Raw genomic sequence first — 11671 nt, 5'->3', positions numbered from 1 at the left:
CGGTTCAGACTTTAGAGACATAGCCCCTCTCGTCTTCTTCGCCCTCTGCAGGTGGCATCTTTGGAGCAGTACAAGCCATACTTCAGTATTGCTCATCTACTAAGAATGGTCATTTTACTTGTAGATCATTTAAATTTACTCATGCTTTCTTTCTTTTTAATTTGAAGATCTTTTCAACAATGGCAGGGATCCATTTCTTTTCGACGTGCCTTTGTAGATCGGGATGTTACACATATTGTAATGGCTATGCACGTATGTTTCAAGTGTATATTCCAAATGTTTCATCTGTTCCAGACGTATGTTGCAAGTGTTTTATCTGAATGTTGCAGAAGTAAATCTGGATGTTGCATATACCTGCATCATATGTTTTAAAGTGTTTCGTATGTATGTTTGTAAGTGTTTCATCTGGATGTTGTATATGTTTGCAATGGTTTTCAAATGTTTTTCAGACGTTTTCTTAAAGTGTTTCAGACGCTTGTTTCAAGTGTTTCATGGCTTTTTTTTAGGTTACAACTGTATCTGGATGTTTCAAAAGTAGCTCGAATGTTGCACATGAAATGTGTGGGAAGTAGCTGGTGGCACGGGCGACATTCGAGCCGATATCCGACGCGACGCGGGCCCACTACTAGTGCACTCCCTTGCGAGCCCGACGCGCTAGGCGGTCGCTCCTGTACAGGCATCGCCCGGATCGAAGCAAGTCGAGTCTACGAAAGGATGCAACTATCAGCCTCCACGCTGCAGCTTCTTCGGCTGCGGCTGCGACTGTTTGATATAGCGTCTACAGTAGATAGCAAGTTTAGATAGCAGCCTAAAAAGCTGCAGCAAGTAGGCTGTACGTAATTTGTACAAATCAAACTAGCTTAACATCGACTAAGTATATAGTGCCGTGCCCTGAATTAGTGACTAACTCAGAATCTGGGTACCTTTTAAAAAAATGAAAAACTACAGTTCCTAGGCCAGGTTTCTCCTTCCGAGGTCGACAGGCCGATTTAGGTTCACAGTAAGATGTAAACACAGAGCAACAATGAAAATATTTGCTGCCTTGTGCTAAGCTACTCACGCAGTAACAAGGCCACCATATGACAGACTAAAGGGTATTTAAATCCAGTGACTAAAATTTAGAAGACATCACGTGAGAGTATCACATGAAATGTTCAAATACTAATAAAAAACAAATTATAGAATCTATCAATACTCCACGAGACAAATTTATTAAGTCTAATTAATCCATTATTAACACATGTTTACTGTATCACTACATTGTCTAATCATGGATTAATTAGGCTTAAAAGATTATTCTCGCACATTAGTCGTAAGCTGTGCAATTAGTTTTGTAATTAATCTATATTTAATATTCCATGCATGTGTCCAAATATATGGGACAGCTAACAAGGAGAAACCAAACACCCGTGACATCAGAAATTTCTTTTCTAAAAAACGGCCTGTTCGCTGGTTGGTTTCTGGGCTGATTTGAGCTAGCTGGTGCTGGTTTGTTGTGAGAGAAAAATATTGTTGGCTGGCTGGTTTGGACTGGCTGAAACCAACAAACGAACAGTGTAAAAATCTCCAAACACGGCAGCTTCCTACTCTACGTGCTACAGAGTACAGACCGAAGTAACCAAAGCTGCAATGTTCACTGCATGCTACTCGTCCTCTTGTTGGGGGAGCCGGGCAAGGTTGTCTTGTCCGTGACCAGATGTCCAGATGTGCGCCACGCTCAGTGTTCCACTCCATTACCTCCTTCCGCTTATGTATAGAGACACCGAGCAATTTCAGCACAGTACCTGTTCATAGAATTAAGTTTAAATAAATAACATCAAGTATGACATGGTTGATAGAAGCAAACATCAAAGTTAACTTGAGAACATTTAGTTCCCAAAGAAACCAATCGTTAGCGTGTTAAAGCGATAGAACATCACTATATAAGCAAATCTAGGTCAGAGACATTGTGGACAACAAATTTCTTGAACCTGTTAGGAAGGTAATGCCTGCTTTCTTGTCAGAATCATAACAAATGTTGGGCATCAAAGTTGACCTGTTGAACTTCCTTCTGACACAGGAGTCGATACACTTTGGCCTGCACCAGCTTGGAGTCACACAGACAAGTGTTTATTTAAGCATGAATCAATACGAACAGGAATATATAAGATGACATGAAGTGTCAGCATTTTATTGCTCCTTGTGCACATGATCATGAATGATTCAAAGGACAAAACTACTCTATTACTACAAACAGCCATATATTCTACTTTAAACATATGACAAATGTTCTTTAAAAAAAACATATGACAAATGGTGCAATGCACAGGATGCGGGTGCGGGTGAGAGGGGTGTGTGGGGGGGGGGGGGGGGGGGGGGGGGGATGTACTTTGGATAAAAGACGGATGCTGGCAAAGGTATTATTTAGCATTAACAGCTAAAGAGTACATTTAATGGGTGAATTCATCCTTGCAAACTTTCATGAAACAAAAATAGGAATGTTGTGGTAATGTATTGATCATGCAAGGATAAGCAAAAACAGTCGATCATGCAGGAAATCAACGGATTATATCATTGCAAAGTTTCATCGAAAGCAAAATGCGGAATCTAGTGGCGCTAAAGAAATGCTACCTCAAGAAAGTTGTGTTGAGAACAAAATAAGTTGTTTCCAAGAAAGGATCAGCCATAATGATGTGATCATGCAGAAAACATGGTTTTCTTAGTGAGCATCGGGTCAAAAATGTTGGGAGAAGTCTAGGCAAGCATTCATGCTCTGAATGAAGCCCACGCCTTTTAATCCAGCCCACTTCATGACACCTTGAAGCAATTGCTGTAGAAGAGGTTGCGAGAGCCACAGTGCTATGCTTATGCAAGGGCTAGGGCCCTCTTCCTTTATCCCGATGTTACTTAAGAAACATATTTTCTACCTCAGACCTTTTACTAAGCCATCATATCCTTTTCTTTCAGAAACAATGATAGATAGAAAGAAAAAGGTTAACTACAAAATCTGCAACTAAAAGTTTCTAAAACTCTTCTGCATGCAAGGTTCATTCATGAAAACACCAGGTGTGGTCAGTAAATTTGACTACGCATTCGTATGCTACATCAGTGCATAGTTTAGAATTACTTCTGCCTCTACTCAAACAAAGGTGTATGCTACATTAGCGCACAGTTTAGAATTACTTCTGCCTCTACTCAAACAAAGGTAGTACTAGCAATGATACAAGACTGAACCACTAGGAGCATTGATTTCATCCAGTGAAAGCATCATGAATGAAACATTAAAAAATAAAAACATATTGAACAATAACGCCTTCTCTCCGCATAGTGAGTTTAACAAACATCATCGTTATATTTCAAACCATACAAAGTTACTCAACAAGGCTAAATCCCCAATAAAATTACTCGAACGTCACCATGTCAACAGCAATCAAGATTCAGATTGATACGATCTGCAACAAATACGACGGGCGTATTTTAAGAATTCAGATAAGAATTATAGATATTACCTTGATGCATTCTCAGCTGCCAAGGTGGGGCCTCATGAACTGCATGGCCCGCCTACAATCTTCTTTGTCAGCAGCGGCACCGCCATCTCTGCTCCACAATCGCAAAGAAACAACACGTGTCAATTCGAAACAAGAACTACGAAACCAAATGGCAAATAGCTGCGACCTACGAAACGCTCTGTACCTTTGGAAGCTCACAAACCCCCGTATGACGATGCGAGGAGGAAGAACGGCGCGACGGCGGTGAGGACATCAACGAGAGACAAATCGATACCCTCCGCAAACCCTAGAGCCATGGGCTTTAATAGTCCAGGTCGATGCAACAAAAGGCCTACCTGCCCATGTACATAGCAGGTCCCACTTCGTCAGTGGGCAATTTGCCATTCCTTGCTCCTTGTGCACATGATCATGAATGATTCAAAGGACAAAACTAGTCTATCACTACAAACAGCAATATATTCTACTGTAAACATATGACAAATGGTGCAATGCACAGGATGCGGGTGCTGGTGCAAGGGGTGGGGGGATGTTCTTTGGACAAAAGACGGATGCTGGAAAATGTATTATTTAGCATTGACGGCTAAAAAGTACATTTAATGGGGGAAGTCATCATTGCAAATTTTCATGAAACAAAAATAGGAATATTGCAGTAGTGTATTGGCCATGCAAGGATAGCAAAAATCAGTCGATCATGCAGGAAACCAACAGATTATATCATAGCAAAGTTTCATTGAAAGCAAAATGCGGAATCTAGTACAGCGACGTTATGCTAAAGAAATGCCACCTCAAGAAAGCTGCTTTGAGAGCAAAATAAGTTGTTTCCAAGAAAGGATCAGCCATAATGATGTGATCATGTAGAAAACATAGTTTTCTTAAGCGAGCAACAGGTTAAAAATGTTGGGAGAAGTCTAGGCAAGCATTCATTCTCTGAATGAAGCCCACGCCTTTTAATCCAACCCACTTCATGATGTCATGAAGCAATTGCTGTAGAAGAGGTTGCGAGAGCCACAGTGCTATACTTATGCAAGGGCTAGGGCCCTCTTCCTTTATCCCGATGTTCACTTAAGGAACATGTTTTCTACCTCAGACCTTTTACTAAGCCATCATATCCTTTTCTTTCAGAAACAATGATAGATAAAAAAAAGGTTAACTGAATAAAATTCTGCAGCTAAAAGTTTCTAACTCTTCTGCGTGCAAGGTTAATGAAAGCACCAGGTGCCAATTTGACTATGCATTCAGTATCTGGGTGTTCTCTTATTTTCCTTCGTATGCAACATGTAGTTTAAAATTACTTCCGACTCTACACAAACAGAGCTAGTACTAGCAATAATACAAGACTGAACCACTAGGAGCATTGCTTTCATCCAGTGCCCGCATCATGAAAGAATAAAAAATAAAACATATTGAACAATAACGGCTTCTCTCCGCACAGTGAGTTTATCAAACATTGTCATTACATTTCAAACCACAAGAAATTAATCAAGAAGGCTAATCCCCACTAAAATTACTCGAACAACACATGGCAGCAGTAACCTCAGATTGATACGATCTGTAACAAATACCACGGGTATCATTTCAGAATTCAGATAAGAATTATAGGTGCTACCGGCATTCGTAATGGTCGAGATGGGGCCTCATAAGCTGCTTGGCGCGTAATAATCTTCTTCCTGAGCAATGGCACCGCCATCTATGATCCACAATCGCAAAGAAACAACAAAATTTTCAATCGGAGAAAGAACTACGAAACCAAATGCCAAATAGCTGCGAGCCTACGAAACGCTCTCTACCTTCGGAACTTGGAAGCTCACAAAGACACGAACCCTACGCTTATGACGAGAAAAACGGCGCGACGGCGGCGAGGACATCAACGAGGAACAGATAAATACACTCCGCAAACCCTAAGAGCCGTGGGCTTTAATAGTCCAGCTCGATGCAACTCAAGGCCTACCAGCCCATGTACAATGGCAGGTCCCATTTCGTCAGTGGGCTATTTGCCATTCCCATTTCAACCCAGGCCCAGCTAGACGGGTGGAACCGTCCACGAATCGGAGAGCAGTGTGGCGACTGCAACCGAGGTGAGCCATGTCGGCGGCCGCCGTCCTGTGCCGGCTTGGGCTCGGCCTCCGCCGCCTCTCCACACTTCCCGAGTTCCCTGCGGCCGCGGCCGCGGCCGGGGCGCCGCAGCCACAGCACCCGACCTCGAAGGACGCTTACTTCGCGGTGGTGCACGACCTCTCCACCATCGTGCGACGCGACTTCTACCTGGAGCGCACCCTGAACCGCCTCCGCCTCCCGTCCCCGTTCCCTCCCGACCTGGCGCTCCGCGTCATCCGCGCCGCCGCCCCCGCCGCGCCGCTCCACGCCACGCGCTTCCTTGCTTGGCTCCGCGCCAAGCCGTCCTTCACCGCCTCCGCCGAGCACTTCGACGCGCTGCTCCTCCCGCTCGCGCGCGCGCGGCTCTTCCCGCACCTCTGGTCCCTCGCCTCCGACATGCGCGGACTCGGCCTCCCCCTCTCGCCGACCACCTTCTCCGCGGTCATCTCGTCCTACGACCACTCTCGCCTCCCCGACCAGGCCGTCGAGGTGTTCAACCGCCTCCCTCGATTTGGCTGCCCGCAGACCACCGAGGTCTACAACGCCCTCCTCGACGCGCTCTGCGCCAACGGCAACTTCACCGGCGCCTACAAGCTGCTCCGCAGGATGACCCGCAAGGGCGTGGCCCCCGACCGCGCCACGTTCAGCACCCTCGTTGACTCCTGGTGCGCGGCGGGGAAGCTCAAGGAGGCGCAGGCGTTCCTCGACGACATGGCTAGCCGCGGGTTCCGCCCACCGGTGCGCGGCCGTGACCTCCTCGTCGACGGGCTCGTCCGCGCTGGGCACTTAGAGGAGGCTAAGGCCTTCGCCCTCCACATGACCAAGGAGGGCATCCTCCCTGACGTTGCTACATTCAACTCCCTTGCCGAGGCGCTCTGCAATGCTGGAGATGTGGACTTCGCCGTGGCTCTTCTTGCTGATGCTTCCAGTCGAGGCCTCTGTCCAGACATCTCAACATACAAGGTAATGCTTCCAGCTGTGGCCAAGGTTGGCAAAATTGAGGAGGCATTCAGGTTGTTCTATGCGGCTGTTGAGGATGGCCATCGGCCATTCCCGAGTCTCTATGCAGCGATCATCAAGGCGCTTTGTAAGGCAGGGCGCTTCGCAGATGCTTTCGCCTTCTTTGGTGATATGAAGATGAAGGGGCACCCACCGAATCGCCCTGTGTATGTGATGCTTGTCAAAATGTGTGTGAGGGGCGGTCGGTTTGTGGAGGCTGCAAATTACCTCGTTGAGATGAGTGAGGCAGGGTTCACACCCCGGGCACCAACCTTTAATGTTGTAGTTGATGGGCTTCGACATTGTGGGAAGCATGACCTTGCCCAGAGATTGGAACAGCTTGAGGTGTACCTGAAGGGAAATTAAATGGATGGGGAACTAGATGCAGTTTTCTCTTCCAGTTGGGGCCTTGCAAGCTGTGTGGTGCTGCTACTAGATTTTCAGGTAGAAATGGCACTTACATTTCTTCTTCGTGTAAATTTTTATCTCTTTCCATAAGCTAGTATATGCTATTTTGTTGTGTTTAATAAAGTTTTTTTTTAACTTTTCAACGGTCCACAATAAGGTTTATGGATTATTACTTTTTAATGTGTAAACGGATCATCTATTCCGTGGTTATATGGTGTATACTTTTAGTTAATGAATTCACAGTTGAGTTGTGCACTGAAAGCTATCATGATCAACAGAAGTATATACAGTAAGTTGAATCAGTGATTGTATTAAATGGATTTATGTATTGTTGATTGTCCCCGTTGATGCTCAATAATGTGGAAGAAATACTCAGAATATTTGATCGAATACCAACTTTAGGAAGCAAGTTGCCTTTGTTGTACAGTTCCATAATGCTCAATGTTGCTGCTTAAACCCCTGATGCATTTGTACCAATTAACTGTCTTGAAATTACGATATTTTTACTCCTGATTTGTCATCTAAATTTGTCTCTCCTATAACCTTACTTTCTTACTTATGTACCTACAGTGATGGAATCATATATAGCAAACCCAATGTTAATTTACAGTTTTATCCTAGAAGACAAATGCAAAATGAAGTGACAATTCTTTCTTAGTAGCAGCTAGATGCTTAGGTAATTTTCTTTACTACTAAGACTTCAAAGCAAGTGAGAAAGAATGAATGAATGACATCAGTTGGATAAAAAGGGGGAACTTGTCTATATTTACTACTACAATGTACAGTCTGTACATATGACATATCTAATTTGCTGGGATAGTCTAGTTTTGTTCTATCTATAAATAAATAAATGTGCCTAATTTTGTCCTATGGTAGATGTTCGCAAAGTGAGCAGAAGTTAGGACCTGAAGCTCAAATACTATTGAAATTTATGGTTGATGGTACAAAAGGATTTATCTGTTCGGTATAAATGTGAGTTTTGAATATAGACTACACTGTCTTATTACTACTAAGAAAAATTGTGTAGCATTGGTATTCCTCTACTGAATTGTAAGGTTTCTAATAATCTAAACATGAACTTAGTAATTAGATTTGTGTTGATATCATTTGGTTTGCCACACTACCTTTGTTTCATGAATCTCGTGTCACAGCACCACTTTTTTTTTCGCTGGAACTGAACATGTGTCATTTGTTTTGGTTTGACGTACTTCCTATTTCAAAATGATGATCACGATGGTTGTGCTCCTTGCGATTCTGCAAAGCTGACAGTTATTACTTCAGTAGTTTTGTTATTGTTTGCCTTATTACCAGTGTCTCAGATTGGCCTTGGTTATATTTTGATTTTTCTTTCTTGTTGGCACTTTCCAGTGTCTCAGTCTTTCCAATTTGATCTTGGTGAGGATCAGTTTCAAATGTCGACAAACGGTGACGTCAGGATTCAGCTAAACGCGTGTCCAGTCTCAAAGCGTTTCGCCATTCCCACCGATTCGAGCCCGTCTTCTTTGCCCCCCAACGGCTGCCTCCAGATCGCACGGCCGCCGCCTATTCACTCCCCTCGCCTATCGTCGCCGCACGTCCTCGAGGTGCGGGGCGTGACCGGAACCAGTCGCGCCGTGCCATTGCCAATCGGATCGGCAAGTGAGGTCAGGGTTCAGGATGCCACCTCCGGCACCGGGATCCAACGACACCCCCGTTGCCGAGCGCTGGGCCTCACTGCCTGAAGATCTGATCCGCCTCGTCTCGTCGCGCGTGCTCGCCGGCGACCTGCTGGACTACGTGCGCTTCCGAGCCGTCTGCGGCAGCTGGCGGTCCGCCACCGCCTCCCCTCGCGGTCGCGGCGTCTTCGACCCGCGCTTCCAGCCGCGCCGCTGGATGATGCTTCCCGAGGGCCACGGCCTTCACCCCGGCCACCCTCACCTGCGCGGGTACATCCGCTTCCTCAACCTCGACACGGGGACCTTTGTCCGCTCCCACCTCCCTCTCTTCAGCAACCACTGCGCCGTCGATTCGGTCGACGGCCTCCTCGTCCTGCTACGGGACCAGGATAGCGCCGTCCGCCTCGTCCACCCTTTCACTGGCGACATCGTGGAGCTCCCACTACTGGCGACCGTCCTCCCGCAGCTAGGCATACTGCTGGATAGCTTACCCGCGCCACACAGGAATCAGGATCAAAAGGCTCGCGGAGTCAATCTGTTCTTCTGTTTCCTTCAGCGGTGGGACCATCACCGTTAGGCGTTATGCTTGCACTTCATGAGGTATACCATATAGCCTTTGCTACCACCCTGGACCAGCAATGGACTCTGTCAAGCTGGAGGTACCAACTAGGATCTCCAGCACCTGTGTCATTCCAAGGCAAGCTGTACTTGGCGGGTTATGTCCTATTCTGCGATGTTATCCAGATTTTCCAGATTGATCCACCTGTGAAGGAGGGGGTGGGCTCAGGTTATGTGCTACACCACCCCGAAATTGATTGCCACAGTCCCTGATGGCAACCTCATTATGCCTGTTCATCTGGTAGAATGTGACTCGGAGGTCCTGGTGCTTGGTTACAAAGATATGACCTGGTCTCAGATTGCAGTTTTCAAGCTCACCGACCTTGTCATGCAAAGGTGTATCCCAATTACAAGCATTGGAGGCAATACTTTGTTCATTACAGAAAGGGGCATCAGTGTCGCCCCTAGTGCACTGCCTGCTCCTATGGATGACAATGTTGTCTGTCTTGAACCAGCACAACACAATCTTGTGCAGTACCACCTCATTAGTGGCACCTGGTCACCGGCAACTGACGATTGCAGCCTGTTTGGTCCTGCACCAGGTCCTTGTGACCTAATCCACCTTATCTACAGTTGTTGCATTCACAATTGATGGTATCCCCAGCCCTCTCTTTTTCCCTACATACCCTAATTTCAGTTTTGTTTGAACTAGCTAATTAGTTTGCACTGTGTGCTTGTAGGAACAGAGGGCTAGTCTTCCGAAGAGAATAGGCTGGTACAGTCTCGTTTGAAGAGAAGAGGCTAGTACTATGCTCCTGCACCATCATTCCTTTGATTTCAGTACCAATAAATAGTGAACTAGGTTGGGCTCACATTTGCCAATACATTTGTTTAATCCTGCAAACACCTATTGTTTTACTTCCTCATCTCTATAGTAAGATGTGCCCCTCTTTGCACCCAGCCAACACTGCAGAAAGTCTAGGTAGTTAGTTCCATATGTTAGTTCCCGTGCTGCTTACATTCCTCTATTTTATACACTAACCCAACTTTCAATTCGTTATTTTAATGCCAACCCATTATATGTTGATTGACGTACTTTTATAAAATGGTGTGTTTTCCCTTCTGTATGCAGTTTTGCTATGTTATTTCAAGTTGGTTTTAGTTGAAAGTTACAGGTTTTTATACATGTGACATTGTTTTTTTATCACACTAAATAGGACCTGTTTTGTAAGTGGTGAATGAGATAATCTGGGTCATCAGGTATGATGTGTGTGCGCTCGGGGTTCTTACACCTTTTTCTCTTCTTCATATAATGATACACAGCTCTCCTTCATGTTGTATTTGTGAGAAGAAACATGGTGAATGAGATAAAAATGCTTAAGTTCTAAGTTCAAATTAGAAACCAGTTCTTAAAATTCATGGAGCAAGCTCCTCTTGCAAACAAACATTTACAATGTGCACGTGTTAATATTTGACCTTACTTCTTTACTGATGAGAATGAAAGCAGATGGTTGTTCCAGCACAATCTATTCCCATTTTTTCCAATGAGTAATGAAATTGGCATGTTGGCACCCTTGTATTCCGCACTCTTTGTTTTTTTGAAAGATTCCTTGCATTCCACACTCAGGCACAGATCCACTCATACATACCCAGCCTTGAAGCCTGTATCCTGTGTCCGTTGCTACCCATACTGTGACCCTTCTCCTGAAGTTCTCTTTTTGCATTGTCAAAATCCTACTGCCTAATAACACTAGAACTGTCATTAGTTTGCACATAGCAATATACATTAGCTTAGGACTTGGAATTTGAAGTTTAATCCAGTACTACTGGACTTCTTTTTCTTTCTTGGTCTATGATACGGTTTTTTTCCCTTCTTGTTGTTTTGCTTGTGCTTTTTCCTTTTTGGTTTTCTGTTTGGATCTATTCGTATGCCTTTACTTGTTTTGCTATGAAATTTTTATCCCTGTTGACTTGGAAGTTTCTGATTATTTAGTGTTGTTACATGTAGATAAGCTTTTGTTTTAAGGGCTGACTAGATAATTCAGGATGTCACTCATTCTATGCGATTGGAATAAAGGACTAAAGCATTAGTTGATTTGCCCATATCTCAAATGTCTCCTTGGAAAAATGCTAGAGGGTATTGATGCTAGTGTCACTCGGGTGGAAATTATTTCAGATTTTTGCAATTGGTAGATTCTTTGCGTAGGTAGTCGTGTGTTAATTTCTGACCTGTCTGATTATATATTGGTTGGATTGGTATAATATTCCAGTTAACACTTACAATACACAATAATGTCTGTTACGTTGCAGGCAAGGGTAAAGAAGGAAATGTTGTAATTTAGAAGGGATCAGCCATAATGATGTGATCATGCAGAAACCATGGTTTTCTTAAGCGAGCATCGGGTTAAAAATGTTGGGAGAAGTAGGCAAGCATTCAAACTCTGAATGAAGCCCACGCCTTTTAATCAA

The 11671-nt window shown here is 44.6% G+C and overlaps 1 protein-coding gene and 1 long non-coding RNA gene across 7 annotated transcripts; one reads left to right on the top strand and one right to left on the bottom strand.

The window, feature by feature from the left end:
* Positions 1-1309: 1309 nt before the first annotated feature.
* On the bottom strand, positions 1310-5348 carry LOC136476826 (uncharacterized). Of its 2 annotated transcripts, none has more exons than XR_010763757.1 (6): positions 5276-5348; positions 5095-5175; positions 3673-3823; positions 3489-3576; positions 1971-2086; positions 1310-1784 (listed from the first exon to the last, which is right to left on the bottom strand). It is a non-coding gene; the product is annotated as an uncharacterized lncRNA (long non-coding RNA). The 2 variants fall into 2 exon arrangements; XR_010763756.1 differs by having other exon boundaries at positions 1312-1784; positions 1971-2077.
* A 130-nt stretch (positions 5349-5478) lies between these two features.
* Positions 5479-11613, top strand: LOC136476824 (pentatricopeptide repeat-containing protein At5g18390, mitochondrial-like). Of its 5 annotated transcripts, XM_066474777.1 has the most exons (3): positions 5479-7025; positions 9943-10064; positions 11513-11613. In XM_066474777.1, exon 1 carries the CDS (start codon positions 5571-5573, stop codon positions 6945-6947), a length of 1377 nt encoding a protein of 458 aa, XP_066330874.1. In that variant the 5' UTR covers positions 5479-5570; the 3' UTR covers positions 6948-7025; positions 9943-10064; positions 11513-11613. The 5 variants fall into 5 exon arrangements, with proteins under 5 accessions (XP_066330874.1, XP_066330875.1, XP_066330873.1 ...); XM_066474778.1 differs by lacking the exon at positions 9943-10064 and having other exon boundaries at positions 11513-11536; XM_066474776.1 differs by lacking the exon at positions 11513-11613 and having other exon boundaries at positions 9943-10805.
* Positions 11614-11671: the final 58 nt, after the last annotated feature.

Source organism: Miscanthus floridulus, chromosome 8, assembly GCF_019320115.1.
Source record: "Miscanthus floridulus cultivar M001 chromosome 8, ASM1932011v1, whole genome shotgun sequence".
NCBI classification, from domain to species: Eukaryota; Viridiplantae; Streptophyta; class Magnoliopsida; order Poales; family Poaceae; genus Miscanthus; species Miscanthus floridulus.
Note: the sequence above shows the minus strand (reverse complement) of the source record. Positions and strands in the feature narration are given on the sequence as shown.